Below are 14,857 nucleotides of genomic sequence, written 5' to 3' on the forward strand. Positions count from 1 at the left end.
TGAAAACATAGACAAAAACATCCTGTCATACTGTCTGCCGTCTGCTCGGGTTTGCTGGCTTGAATGTGAACCCTAATGAATCATATCAGGGGAGCGGAGCAGCGTGAATTAACAGGAATGACCCTGGCAGCATATCAATGATCCAGGTGCATTACCTGTATAGTACTAGGCTACTACTACTTTTCAACCACAGTTAACAAGATGAGACAAGACAGCAGTTACTATGTTTATGTTTATGTTTACCCTTCATGCAACTGGATCAAGTGCTGTCATCAGCATTTTAAAATCCCATCAATTCTTTTTGCATTACATTTTATTCACTTTAAATACATTACTTATTATAAGGTTGTCCACCCCTGTGTTGCATTCAGTATGTAAACTGTATACAGTATTTAAAGGGATCATACCAGTTGTGTATTTAACCATTTGTTATTGTGTTCATCACAGCTTCGTGAGGAGTTTGACCAGGGATTGGACGTCCATCTGGACGAGGAGCACAGTGTCCACGATGTGGCCGCGTCACTCAAAGAATTCCTCAGGGACATGCCAGACCCTCTGCTGACTAGAGAGCTCTATACAGCCTTCATCAACACCATGTGTGAGCAGCTCGTGAACACACACGCACGCACGTCGCATGCGAGCGCGCACACACACACACACACACACACACACACACACACACAAGGCTGGGTGATGTAGACCGGTTTTGTGGTGATAATAAAGAAATCTTATTTTTTATTTGTTTAGATCTTTTTCTTTACATGCACATACACACACTCTCAAACAAACAAACAAACAACGAAACACACATAATATGGATTGACATTGTTTGTGTCTGGCTCGGTATTGATTGGCTTCTTCCTCTGCAGTGTTAGATTGGTCCGATCAGGAAACGGCGCTCCAGCTGCTGATGTACCTGCTTCCCCCGTGCAACAGCGACACGCTGCAGCGTCTCCTGCACTTCCTGTCCACCGTGGCCGCACATGCCGAGGACAGCTTCGACAGCGACGGACAAGAGGTGTGCAACAATTAATCAAACTAATCGATTAAGAAAACGATTTTAATAAAATAATCAATCATTTTCAAAAACACACCGTTGTAAGACGAAGTATAAAATAGGGCTTAAGTGGTTAATCAGATACATTTTATTTTGTTTGTGTTGATTAGTTGATCCAAATAAACGTACTTCTCGATTATTATTATTATTATTATTAATTGAAAAAGTAATCAATAGAATATTCGCTAAGATGATAATCGATAGTTGGAGCCCTATCGTCAATTACTCTTTGCTCTTAATCGCTCTTAATCGCTCTTAATCGCTTGCAAACTCTTAGCAAAGTAGAGAGTAATTATTTCCCACGGGGATGAAAAACAAAGTTTTGTCTTTGCCAGGAGTGTAGGATTACTGCAGCAGTGAATGAAAGTTTTATCCTGGGGTCCCTGAAGGGACATGGGGACAGGGGCATGACGGGTGCACATTCCCACCATTTTCTGGTTGTTTGGGAGAAGGCGGTCTGCGGCATTCTGAAAGACTCTTAACCACGTCAACCCTAGTGTCCCTATTCTGGGCAAGTCATAATAGGTGAACAAATCAGCAACAATATGCGAACATTCAACAAAATCAGGGGAACATTAGTTGAAAATAGCAGATCTACAAGCTCACAACAGTGTGTTGATATTTGTTGTGAGCTTGTAGATCTGCTATTTTCAGAACGTGATGTACATTTAAGGATATAATATTTAACTTTTTTTGGGTGTTTATACTATTTGTTCAAAATGATGGAGGAATAGAGCATCCTTTATTATTTGTTGTCAAAAGCCACCTTTAGTAAGTTTCCTAATTATTGTCCTGCAACATAGTTTGAGGGTAACCACAGAAATGTTTCCTCTAACATCAAAGTCAGCTAAATTCAAGCGTAATAATTACCATGAAATGGCTTTTTGCTTAGTTTCTAGGTGCTGTGCATGAGCCTAAGCCTGGTAGTATTTGGTGACAAACAATATAAAACAAATGCTGCCATGCTGAAGGACTTCTCTTATGCTAACATCAGTCCCATGGTTCTCCCATATCAAAACATCCAGGAAATTTGTTGTGCTTCCGTTTGTGAGTGTTTGTGTGAACATGTGCGTAGCAAACATGTCAAATTCTGCCCCCTGTTGTATTTAGAACTCCGGAAACAAGATGACATCTCTCAACTTGGCCACCATCTTTGGGCCTAACCTTTTACGCAAGCAAAAGAACTCAGACAAAGAGTTTGTGGTCCAGAGTTTTGCCCGTGCGGAGGAAAGCACAGCCATTATCAGCGTTGTCCAAAGGATGATCTCCACCCACGAGACTCTCTTTATGGTAAGCTATATTTAATGAGCGCTGTGGTGTGCGAAATGAATTGCATTTGAATTTAAATCACAGAACACAGAGGGAACAAGGGCATTCAATAGCCATTCCTCCTCTCCCTGCATAAAATCTCACAAAGCGTTTATGGGGAATTCACAAGCTTAATGGAGTGGAGCCACCTAATGAAATGTCAACATTGGCTTTATAAGTTTCGAGAAGGACTAAGCGCATTCAGATAGTCTCCCATAATACAAAGCTCCATTACAGTAAAGCTAATAAATCCCCACAATTTGTATTTCACTACTGAGCCGTGTAAGGTTGAGCTCAGTGAATGGGCCTTGCTTCCTTCCAGGCCATGGCAGATAAATAGTGAGTCATTTTCATTTTTGTCTATGACATTTTTGTCTATGACCATAGCTAGGGCTGTATATGTGTTTTCTGCTATTCACCAGAAAATCCAGAGCAGATGCTGAGGAAGAAATTGGTGTTGCCAAAAATGTCTTAGAGATCATGATGTGCTTTGCACCATTCAGCACTGGCACAGAGTAAAAATGTATTATTTTTGCCTCTGTTGCACACAGAACTGTACTTGTACAAGACATTAGCTGAAACGTATGAGTGTATTTGACATCCTGTAATTGTTTTGATGTCTGATTCTCAATTAAGGCATGGAATAAAACTTTACTGCTGTCTGCCCTTGTTACGAGGTTCAGTGAAAGGATGTGTTTCTCTTCTGGCCTCCCCAGGTGCCTGCTGACCTGCAGAATGAGGTTCTGATGAGTTTGCTGGAGACTGATCCTGATGTGGTGGATTACTTACTGAGGAGGAAAGATTCTCAGTACTCGTGAGTTTTGCCCTCTGTCTGTCTGTCTGTCTGTCTGTCTGTCTGTCTGTCTGTCTGTCTGTCTGTCTGTCTGTCTGTCTGTCTGTCTGTCTGTCTGTCTGTCTGTCTGTCTGTCTGTCTGTCTGTCTGTCTGTCTGTCTGTGCTGCATGCAGTCTTACACAGTGGTTCTCAAACGTTGTCATGTCAAGGAAACCCCAAATGAAAAAGAATAATTATGTATTCTTTTCAGATGGACCCCCCTCTGAAATGATTTTGTGGCAGGGGCCCCCATACAAGATTTGTGTTGTTAAAATGTTTCAAAAATGTTATTATATATTTCAAGACAATAATAAAAAATAGTAGATAGAAGATCACAACGCCTTTCATTGTGACTTGTTGTGAGCTTGTAGATCTACTATTTTCAAATAGCCACTGTTAATAAGGTTAAAGTGCTTAAAGCGATTCTCATGCTATATTAACTAATTTTGCTGGCAACCCCCTTGAACCCCCTCAAGGACCCCTGAGGTCAGTGGACCCCACTTTGAGAACCACGGGTCTAAAAGAAGTCAGTGGTTATAACTTGTGACTGCCCCCTTGTGGTATGCTTTTGTAAGACAGAATGCCAGCTCCAAACCCCTAACCATAGGAGTACCTACAGTACATAGTGGTGGAAAAAGTTCTCAAATGTTTTACTTAAGTAAAAGTACCAATACTGCAATGTAATACTCTGGTAAAAGTAAAAGTTTGAAATAAAAATGTACTTGAGTAAAAGTATTGGTATCAAAAGTAAAAGTACAAGTACAAGTTTTCAAATGTATAAAATTCATAAAAGTCCTTTGAAAATAGCAGATCTAAAAGCTCACAATGCGTCGCATTGCGACGCATTGTGAGCTTGTAGATTGGCTATGGCCGAAATGTATATACTTTAGGGCTGAAGTGGTTAATGTATATTTTGTAATAATAATCAAAATCTACAAAGTAACTAGTAACTAGTTTTCAAATAATTGTAGTGGAGTAAAAGTACAATATTTGCCTCTGAAATGAAGTGGTGTAGAAGTAAAAGTATTGAAAATGGGAAATACTCAAGTAAAGTAAAAAATATGTCAAAATTGTACTTAAGTACAGTACTTGAGTAAATGTACTTAGTTACTTTACACCACTGCATAGTACACACCATCATGGAAGGTGACAGTGAGTGGCAACCCTTCGTGTGTGTCTGTCTTTACAGAAGCCCAGGCTCTCTGAAAACAGAAGAGTCCTTTTCTCTCAGTGACAGACGCTTATCAAGTGACTCCAACAAGGTCTCCAGCGGAGAGGTATCTCCCTATGACAACAACTCTCCTGTCCTGTCAGACCGCCTGCTGTACAAGTGTCAAGGAGACAGTAGCCCTGACAGTAGCTCAGACAGGCTCTTCAAACTGCGTGCGCAGTACAAACACAGCGGCCATTCCAAAGACAGACCTGGAGACACATGCCCTTCGCCGTCCATTGGTAAGGGTGAGCGCAGAATGATTTTGCATTAAACAGAAGATATGTTTTGAAATATGTCTATTGCTAAATATGTTGACGCATCACTTGTTCTGTCTCTTCTTCCCTCTTGTTTCTGTTAGAGGACCAAAATGATGGTTTCTGGGGGTCCTGGAATGTCAGCCAAGACTTTGTGGACCACCACAGCTTCACCGGTAATAGAATCCTCCTTTCATGTTGTTGTAGATGGTGATGTAGAGATGTAGAATAGTAAACGAAAATGGTCTTGCTCAGGTTCCCATGGCAATGTGTCGGAAAGTCAGTGCTATGGACGGTCAGAGGGCCTCAACAGTCACCAAAGTCACAGCAAGCTGTCTCTCAGGCGAACCCGGACGTCGCCGGCAGTGCCAGAGCACCGGACTCACCTCCCGGTGACACGCAGCAGCAGTACCCCTCAAGAACGGCGAGGACAGCGTAAGCCAGATTCCTCGTTACTTCAGCGACTACACAGCCTATGGGGAGCCTTCAGCTCGGAGGACATAGCTGGGAGGGAGAGACACCAGGGCAGTGCTCCCCTCAAGGGCGGGACAGACCCTCAGCACACCGACCCTCTCAGAGAGAGACGTCTTTCTAACTCTACCCCATCCCTTGTCGTGCACCCACACACCACACACCAGCCCGGAGCTCTGACCCCACAAGCCCCTAGACAGCCACTTCAGAGGAGCAGTTCCGCTTCCCACGCCGTGGACCCTGCGGCTGTGTCTGGAGCAGGAGAAAGGAATGGCCTTGACACCGATCAGTGCCAGAGTGAGAGATGGCATATATGGCAACTGAGATCAGCAGATCAGGCAGATCTGATAGAAACTCTGGTGTAATGTACCCGTGACTCTATTTAAAGCACCACACTGGCAGTCTGTCTTGTCGACTAGAACTGACAGTATGCCTGACATTGCTGCCAACCATTTTCCAAAGTATACTGCAGTTTGTTGAATTTTGGAATAATTACCTGATTTCACAGTTTTTACAGCGTAGAAGGGCTTTGTGTTTGTGTGTTCGTCCAAATTTATTGTGCATGCTGCTAGTAGGCCAAGGAATTAAGTCCCTGAATATTTTTCACATATTGTGAATTTATTTCTTTTTGTGTGAATATGTTTCACATTTTCTGAATTCATATAAATCTAAGATTTACCGTCCTGCCGCCCCTCCATATTTTGGAGGGGCGATGACTAACGTCATGAATATGACATCAGTGATCCACAGGAAAGCCACGCCGTTATTAGACCCCATCTTGTTTTAAACTAAGCATGAAATGATCTGCTTGATGATAATGTTGTTTGAATTTGGTTTCGAAAACCAAATCTTTTCAGTTATAATTTTTTTCAAATCAATTCACTCTTTCAACTCATTTTCACGGGTTGCCATTTGACGTGTTGCGAGCTTGTAGATCTTCTGTTTTCGGTGAAGAGATTTAGTGTAGAGGGAAAAATGGAGGGGGGGGGGGGCTCAAGTCAATTGAGTGTATAGGGTCTCTGCAAGTCTCTGCAGGTTCACTTTTGATACCGTATTGAAATGAATGGAATCCATTGGCTTCCTCGGAAATCAAAATAACTATCTTATGCTTTGAAAAATGGCAAGTATACCATGGGTTGTACTCAATGGGCTAAATATACCAGTCCATCAGGTATTTTAACTGCACCTGAGATATGTAAACAGAAGGGAATGTCTCTTGTCAAGTTACAGTACCATTCATAATTCTACCTTTTTGTCTGTATTCATGCTGCAGTAGGTAATGTTTAAACTTTATATCTCGTTCATGTGTACAGCAGTTTATCCATGGGACTTTACTCCTACTGTCTCCTAAAATAACAACAACCTTGCATAACAACAGGTATATAACAAAAAGTATGATGTTGCATTGAATGTGTCCTCTAAATATATTTAAATGTATGTACTGTGTACCCAAAAGAAGATGGAAAAATAAGCCTTCTTTAGAATATATGTAATTTTATACCTTTATACTGAACGTCTATGGTTTGTAGAACAATTGAATGTATACAGAGGTTATTGGTACAAAACCATATGTTGTTCCTTCTTTACTGTATATACTGTATACTGTATCCGAAAGTAATGTTGGATGATGTCCTTACAAGTGAGTAGTCACTCAAAAGACATAAAACATTATAAACAGACTTTGATATTAATGATTGTATGGTGTAACTTGAAGCCATGATTGAGCTATTGCCAAAAGAGTAAATCTCGGTTGCATTTTGGTGTAGCGGCTTATCTTACCTTGACATTTAGCAGACTTCATGATGAGACCTCTGCCTTCTCACTGCTCAAAAATGCTGCACTCCATGTTTCCACCTTCTTCTTTCGTGCATCATCCTCAAATGTCCAACTCAGTGTCGCGCAGCCACGCCCTCGTCTCTGGTCCCACTTGGAAGAGGCCGGCCTCCGAAGGTGGTCTGTACAGGGGACAGGTGTTCTTCTCAGGATCACCACACTCGCATGGTCCGCTGTCTGCCAAGGCCCACTTCTTCACAGACGATTTGAAGCAGCTGGTCCCAGTACGTAGGTGGTTCAACATTTCCATTGTGCCATTTTAAACACTTTCAACAGAAAATAACAGATCTACAAGCTCACGTGTCGTGAAGCGACACGGTGCTATATACAGTTATGTACGTATGACGAAGTATGTAGCTGGTTAATATTTTCAGAGGGCAAACTGGAAGATACATCTTGAGTATTATTAATTACATAATATTCAGTGTAATACGGCCAGATGTAATGATTATTGGGACAAAATTGGCTCAACTATTACGTTTGACCTTTGCACCCATTTTGCGCTTGAATCCCCCTAATGTCCTTTGTATGCTTACCATGCAGGAATGGTTACGTTTTTTCAAAGAAAGTAATAATTTCCTGCCATATTTTCTTCCAAAGGCAGACAATGTGGCTTTTAATCTTTTCAAAAACAATGATATGGGCCTTTGATGGCCTCCACAGAGACGGACTGTTTGAATGTTTAATTTAATCATTGCATTACTCTGTCTGTGATATCTTATTTCCTTTAGCTCAGTGACACCAGCATTTATTTGTTAAGCTTTGGCGTTTTCTTTTAAAACAAAGAGAGGAAGCAATCAAGTAATTGTTTGATATGTTTCATAATCTCCTTTTTTAAATCTCCAATTTAAAAAAGTCCTCAATATCAATTTTGGCATCCAAAAATATCAGTTTTGGATGCACATGATGGTGTTGAGAGCAATGATGTGACATATTGTGAGCTTGTAGATCTGTTGTTTTCAGTGTTCGACACTGTCATAAGGCGAAGTATATGCAGCATCCATTTTTGGCCGATCTACAAGCTCAACACGCCGCATTGCGACATGTTGTAAGCTTATAGATCAGCTAATTTGGCAAAATGATTTGGTGTAGAGGGAAAAAGCAGTCCAAGTACAGACCCAACTCAGGTCCAATGTACTAAAGTCTAAAGGGGTTATACATGGTTAAGCTTTAGACTTTCTGTGTGGTTTCAAACAGTAATGAGATGCAGGATGTGTATCTGTCTGACTTCCTAGCAGACCTCGTTCTACCTCCTGGAAGTTAACCACATCTCAGATCACTGCCAAATGTTCCAATAAATGCCAGATCAGTAAGGTTTAATCAATATACTGATGTTTTAAGCACATGAACCTAGCGTCCCTAGGGTGCATTTCTTAATCAGCAAACATTCTGCATAAATAGGTAAACGTTTGGTGAAAATAGCAGATCTACAAGCTGTGTCACAAGGTTGTAGAACGACTATTTTTGCAAAGAGATTTGTTGTAGACGGGGAAAAGGAGGCGACCAAGTACAGACTCGCAGGAGACCCCGATTAACAAAGTATATGGTTTAAGTGGTTAAAGTTGTGTGTGTGTGTGTGTGTGTGTGTGTGTTTGGGGGGGTGGGGGGTGGGTAGGTATTATTCATATCAGTTTAAATATGTATGTTATGATATATGTTTTGCCTGTTTGCAGGATTGCTACTGTGCATATTCATTTCTAGTGATGGTCTATAAAAGACTAACATTAAGACGATTGCCAGCACTGACCATAAGAGGGCAGCATGAGCTAAGGAATTGTGGCTGGAATGGTAAGAACACTGCACATTATGCCAATATCTTGCTCATAGTATCTACATATTTGTAATAATAGTAGCCAGGTGTCTTATTCATAATTTTCAGGCAATAAGTCAGTGAAAAGTGCTGGATTGATCCTAGGTGAAAGATATTCTAAAATCATTTGAAACAAAAACTAAAATAACTCCTGTTGCATCAGATTTACAGAACTGGCAATTCTGTTCATTGTTACCCAATGTTTTATTAAGAGATGATGATAATGATTATTATTGTTATTTTTTATTATTGTTATCAATAACAGAAATCATCTACATTAAATTTTGAAAGTAACGTCTCCCATCGTGTTAATGAAACCCTCCTCATGTTAGACAAAGCCAGGGGATTTCCTCAACACTGAGAGAAATGTGGTTAAACTTTGTGGGCCATATCTGGCTCCACAGCTGTGTGGGCTGTGTAGCTTGTCTTAGGCCACCATACAGTTCGACTGTGACTAGACCAGGGAGACAGAACAGGATGTCTGGATGTGTTTTATAGAGAAGAGAACAGCCACAGAGCTGTTTACCTCCCCTTCTCCATCTGCACCACAGAATGGAGCAGACTGCCTAGTGCCTACACACACTCCCCTTCAGCTTTCTAACTGCTATTGTGGGCCAGGCGTATTCAGTATCCACTTTCAACCGTGCATGCAGCATCCCTATTTTGGGCATGTCATTATAGGAGAAAAATCAATCCAAAAATGTTCAGAAGAAAAACAAAACAAAAGCAAAAATAGAAGATCTACAAGCTCACAAAGCTATGCGATGCAGTGTGAGCTTGTAGATTGGCTATTTTTGGCTTTTTTAAGTATAAATAGGGTTTAAGTGGTTATACTGTAGGAAGACAGAGCCCAGTCACTCTATTCTCGACTCTAGACCACAGCCTCTTGACAGTAAACGTTCAGCCTCAAATATTTGATTTCCCATCTTATCTGCACAGAGCTGACAGATGTAAGATGATCCCTTGGCAGTTATCTTTAGCAGTTCTCCTTCGGGGGTTAGGGGCTCCTAACGCTTAAGTCTACCTATTTTCTAGCTATTTTTTAAAAATGTTTAAACAAAAGGTTTCAATGTTGAACACAATCTTTTCAAATGGGGTCCGCGGCCAAATATATATCAATTTGGCAGTCCCAGACATGAAAATGTTTTAGAACCACTGCTCTGTAGCATGAGGAGGGCACTAGAAGGTCAAAAGTGAAAATTAGATTGGATGTCCAGCCCATGCCCTAGCTTTCCTACTATGAACTTGATTGGAGCTCAAGGTTCACTTCAGACTGATCCTATTCATTCTGTGTGGAACTAGGGAGCACTATAGAACTCATAAAGGATATTTATTTCATATCTGACATCTGCTCAAAACATGAATATGGTGGCATTCATTTAACAAATTATAATACAATTCTGTATATTCATACTTAATCCATCAGGATTAAAGTCTTACCACTTGTTTCCTCAGCAGTCCTGGAGTCTTGGCTAGTTGAAGGCAGATAGGAAAAGGCAGCTAGGTTAGGCAACTAATGGTGATAATACCTACAGTATATTATAGACCATATTCACACGGCGGCCATATTGCCATTAAGTCAATGAAATGCCACCCCAGTTGCCACCCCAGTTGCCACAGCAACGCAATGTTAAATTCCAAAATGGCCGCCGTGTGAATATGGACTATTATGTCCAGGGTGACGGGAGTGATGAAAGGACTGAGAGCGTGATTGATTGGTCACCTCTGTGACTTTCGTAGGGGTTACAGTATATGGCAGCCAACCAATCAGCATAAGCTAAAGCTGTATCTACTTTAGGGGTTATTCGTCAGCTGACCAATCAGCGTATCCTCCCAATGGGTTAACCTGCAACCTTGCTTTTTAGAGGGCAGGCAGCATCATATAGGATGCAGCATCATGATAAGCCTACCCTCCGGGCACCGATGGCCTTGTGGTTAAGGCACGTACCACATATATATACAGTATAGGCTCTAATGTAACCTGAGTTTTATTCCACAGCCCGATGGCCTTTGCTGCGTGTCACTCCCTCTCTCTTTCTCTATCTAAAAAATGTAAAGCCTACCCTCAGTTGGGTAAGCTTGAGCAAGGACAAAATGCCTCGGTGATAATATCTATACTACAGTATACATTATTACATAAATACCAAATGTAATCAAATTCCATTAGACTACAAAGATACTTTGTAGGCCAAATTATAAACCCATTACATTTTTTTTATTAACTATCCTAAAATAATAATCTTACTATGCTATTTTACTCAAGATCCAATTCCAAATGTTTTCCTGTAAAAGAAAGATATTGGCATATTGGTCATTTGGGAGTTTGTTCCTTTTCTCTCCACCTGTGTAAAGAAGCAAGCTTCTCCCCAGTTTACTTTTTCTATATACATGTACGGTATATTTTATTAAATGAAACACACCAGCCCTTGTATTCAAACCATGAGATCACACTGCAGATTGGTAGAAAATTCTAATACGTTCAGCTTTCCCTATATGATATCAAGATGTTGCAATTACAAGCAAGTGAATAAAATTGAGGCCTGCATTTTCATTTTAGAATCTATTCAAAGCCCATGGAAGTTAGGGCTATGGTATTTTTTTATTGTGGAATAACATGCAGTACAAGATAAGACAAGACAAGGACAAGTATCTCAGAGATAAGAAACGTTCAAGTATTGGTTACACATTGTTGAATCTGAACAAAACCTTACACCGTGGAAGGAGAGGACATTTCTCTTTGCCATGGAAGTTGCTTCATTTTTCTTTATATTTCTTGTTACTTATGTAACTTACTTACTTACTTATTTATTAATTTCAAGACCTAATTTTTGAGATAAAATCTTAAGGTCTTTGGATCATAAATCAAAATTCCTCAGATATATCGAAAGTTACTTTCCACTGCTCAGACCAGTGGTTCCCAAACTAGGCGTCGGGACCCCCAGGGGGGTCCACAAATTATTTTGGGGGGGTCCCCAGTTGATTAGCTTAATGTGCAACATTGTTTTCTCACTCAACAGTAAACAAACCAACATACAGTATAAGTGTATATACAGGGTATCTGCACATTTCTAAAGTGACAATTGAATTACTTTTAAGACCTATTTAATACCAAATTGTCAAATATTACATAAGAAAGAGGCAAACATCGTGAAAATAGCCGATCTACAAGCTCACAACGCCTCGCAGTGCGAGGCGTTGTGAGCTTGTAGTTTGGCTATTTTCACAATGTTTATCTGTGGAACTGAGTCAAACTAAATATAATACCTACAATTCTAAGTGCACAGTCAGGGTGGGGGGGTCGGGGTCCCCAGTTCAAATATGATTCTTTTGGGGGGTCGCGGCCTGAAAGGTTTGTGGAACCCTTGGCTTAGATAATCCCACCTGTGCACTTTCCAAATCTTATCCTTTGAAGTCTTCTTTGCGATTGGCAGAACACATGTCTGGTCGCCAGCGCTGACAGACATGTCGTCCTTGTGTGTGCCAGGATCACAATGAGGCAACACTAGCACCATGGGTGCATCAGCCCACACAGTCTCATTTCATTTAGCCCATCTGTTGTGCCTCATGCTCCGCCTTGGCCCAGATATGATTGATTAGCCATTTCCAAATGTGGGCCATATCATCCCCAGAAAAACAACATTCAGTTAACACATCTAATTTAAGCTTTGTGTGCGTGCGTGCGTGCGTGCGTGCGTGAGTTAGTGTACTGTACTTGTTTGCATGCAAAAAAGATTGTGCATCAAAACTGCCCATGCTATAGCATACAGTATTTATTGTGAATTTGGACTTTTCTTTGCTGTAGCTTTTCATGATCCCTTGTTTAAATCATCCGTCCTTGAGTCTGTGTGATAAAGCACTATCGCTCAATTGGGAGGCAGAGGCTTTGGAGTGGGTGGGACAGGAGATCAATTTGGGTCAACCTCAATATGTCCATGTTTTGACAGCCGGGGCTGGCCTGTGAAAGATTAGTTGTTTAGTAGAATGTATTCGCAGTGTAATTCATGAGTCACCAAAAGGCAGTTCTCGACAGACTGTTTTGTTCAGCCTTCCAACTTCTCAAACAATCAGGGAATTACTGCAACAAATTCCGCCCTCTTCACACCATCTGATTTTGTGCAGCACACAGATGTTTTCCCCCGGAGCCACTTGCTAACAAAGTTGTTTCTAAGTGACAGCTTTGAACAGACCCTGCTTGTCACTATAACTCTAATTAAAATGTATGTTAGTATCTACGTTAAAATGATTTCACGAGCGTGGTGGAAGTCATCCAATCTGCAAGCCTAATGTTTATTCATAGTTCCATGCAATCGTTTTGTAATGGTTTTGAGCCATCAATGAAATATGTATCGTCAGTGGTGTTGAGGAAGACCGTCATGTTTAAGCATGCCCTTTTTTGCAGCTGGTATTGCTTAAGACTGTAGAGTGTTTACATGTCTCACATAATGCTATATTATTGGATTAGGTGACCAGTTGTACTTGCACACCTGTAACATGGTATTTAGATAAAAATTGCACATGCAACATTTTGTAAAAGAGCAAAAACTACCATGACAAGAGACCTTTAAAGTTTTTCCAGTTAGCATTCGTGGAGGGTAACTGGCAGCTCTCACCATAGAACATGCTGTAGGCAAAGTTTCTTAACATTTTACTTCATTCCCTCATTTGAAGACTTCATTGATCCGACTGGTCATACAAATACGAAACCTTATATTGTACATATCTTTCACTGCACGTAGTATATTTTGTTGTGTACTGTAGGTGGGTCTGTATGCACACCTGTAACTGTGAGTGTGCATGCATTGCATACCATTCCATATTATAGTATAGCGTATATACTGTAGGCGCACATACATTATCTGTGTATACAACAGTACGTGGGAGAAAAGCAAATCCTAGTGCAATGTTACAGAACTTTAAAGTTTTTCCAGTTAGCATTCGTGGAGGGTAAGGGGCAGCTCTCACCATAGAACGTGCTGTAGGCAAAGTTACTTTACATTTGACTTCATTCCCTCATTTGAAGACTACATTGATCGGAAAAGGAACCCATGCTCAGACGAAGTAGGACACGTATACTGTAGCACTAGATCCTGCTCCAAACATATAATCATGCGTTTTATGCATCAAAGACCTCAAAGTGTGAGCAGGCAATAATTAAGCCGAAGATGTGCTCAGGTAATAAGCAGTCATTTTATTTTATTGGAAGACTGAAACTGGGAGGGTCCTCAAGGATAGAATGGATGTGAAAGAAAATGCAGAAACCCTGCCTTCATTCCACATCTGGGACGTGCCCTCCAGACCCTCAAAATGATATGATCTCACCGTTGTTACAATGGAATCTTGTGTTTTCAAACACTGTTGTATTCCGCAGGGCGATGTGTCATTAGTGTGGAGAAATCCAATTCTCCCTTGTTTGATAGCTATGTCTTTTTATTCTGTTCTCTCTCTCTGTTTTGGCCCACTGTCTGCTGTGGATCCGTCGGCCTTATTTATCACTGCTCGGTCTCTGCTCTGATAACCCAATCGAACTGCCCTGGGCCATGTGGGAAAAACTGACAGGAGGGGAGACAATTCATCCTTATTATCTATCAGAAGCTGACTTTCAGTATGTTGCCTCAAGATCCTGCAACAGACACATGCGTAAACCGTTTATTTTCTCCCACCTTTTTATTCATCAGGTTACTCAGTTCATCAGTCCCCACTCAGTTAAGCTGTAAGTAATGTGTGGGAATAAAGGGTGCCCTCTCCCTATGCTCTCCTCCACGGTACAGAGGGAGCAAACCCCCCCCTCACCCCCCCCCCCCCCCACTCCCACAGAGTTGAATATTCCCTGTCAGCCCACCGTGCTCCTGTGTGAACCTGCAGGGCAGTGTGTGTCAAGGAGGTATGTGTGTGTGTACACACCCTGATGCAGGGGGAGTGTGCAAGCAGACAGAACACCGTCAACCTCCTGTCTCCCGTCTGATTCTCATTTCTCTTTTCCCAAGGGGGAAACGAAACCATCCGCTGCCCCAGCAAGACACTCTAGCCAAACCATTTTACCTGGGAGAGACACTCACCACAACAGCCATGGGGGAGCAG

General features: G+C 41.3%; 2 protein-coding genes across 4 annotated transcripts in view; both read left to right on the forward strand.

Moving 5' to 3' along the window:
- The window catches only part of LOC308105630 (rho GTPase-activating protein 6), a 34,679-nt gene extending 27,348 nt beyond the window's left edge, over nt 1-7,331 (forward strand). The window contains exons 7-13 of one of the 3 annotated variants that reach the window (XM_080456478.1): nt 448-598; nt 870-1,018; nt 2,168-2,347; nt 3,082-3,179; nt 4,388-4,656; nt 4,770-4,841; nt 4,921-7,331. In XM_080456478.1, coding sequence (XP_080312604.1) covers nt 448-598; nt 870-1,018; nt 2,168-2,347; nt 3,082-3,179; nt 4,388-4,656; nt 4,770-4,841; nt 4,921-5,501 — 1,500 coding nt within the window. In that variant the 3' untranslated portion in view covers nt 5,502-7,331. The remainder of the gene's footprint in view (nt 1-447; nt 599-869; nt 1,019-2,167; nt 2,348-3,081; nt 3,180-4,387; nt 4,657-4,769; nt 4,842-4,920) is intronic. The other 2 variants (XM_080456479.1, XM_080456480.1) reach the window with 2 other exon arrangements.
- Nucleotides 7,332-8,734: 1,403 nt separating this feature from the next.
- Nucleotides 8,735-14,857, forward strand: part of mid1 (midline 1) — a 41,263-nt gene continuing 35,140 nt past the window's right edge. Inside the window, exons 1-2 of the mRNA XM_080412523.1 lie at nt 8,735-8,757; nt 14,764-14,857. The gene's annotated coding sequence lies outside the window, so the exon portion shown is untranslated. The remainder of the gene's footprint in view (nt 8,758-14,763) is intronic.

This window comes from Gymnoscopelus braueri, assembly GCF_963280865.1.
Source record: "Gymnoscopelus braueri genome assembly, chromosome: 18".
In the NCBI taxonomy this organism is placed as follows: domain Eukaryota; kingdom Metazoa; phylum Chordata; class Actinopteri; order Myctophiformes; family Myctophidae; genus Gymnoscopelus; species Gymnoscopelus braueri.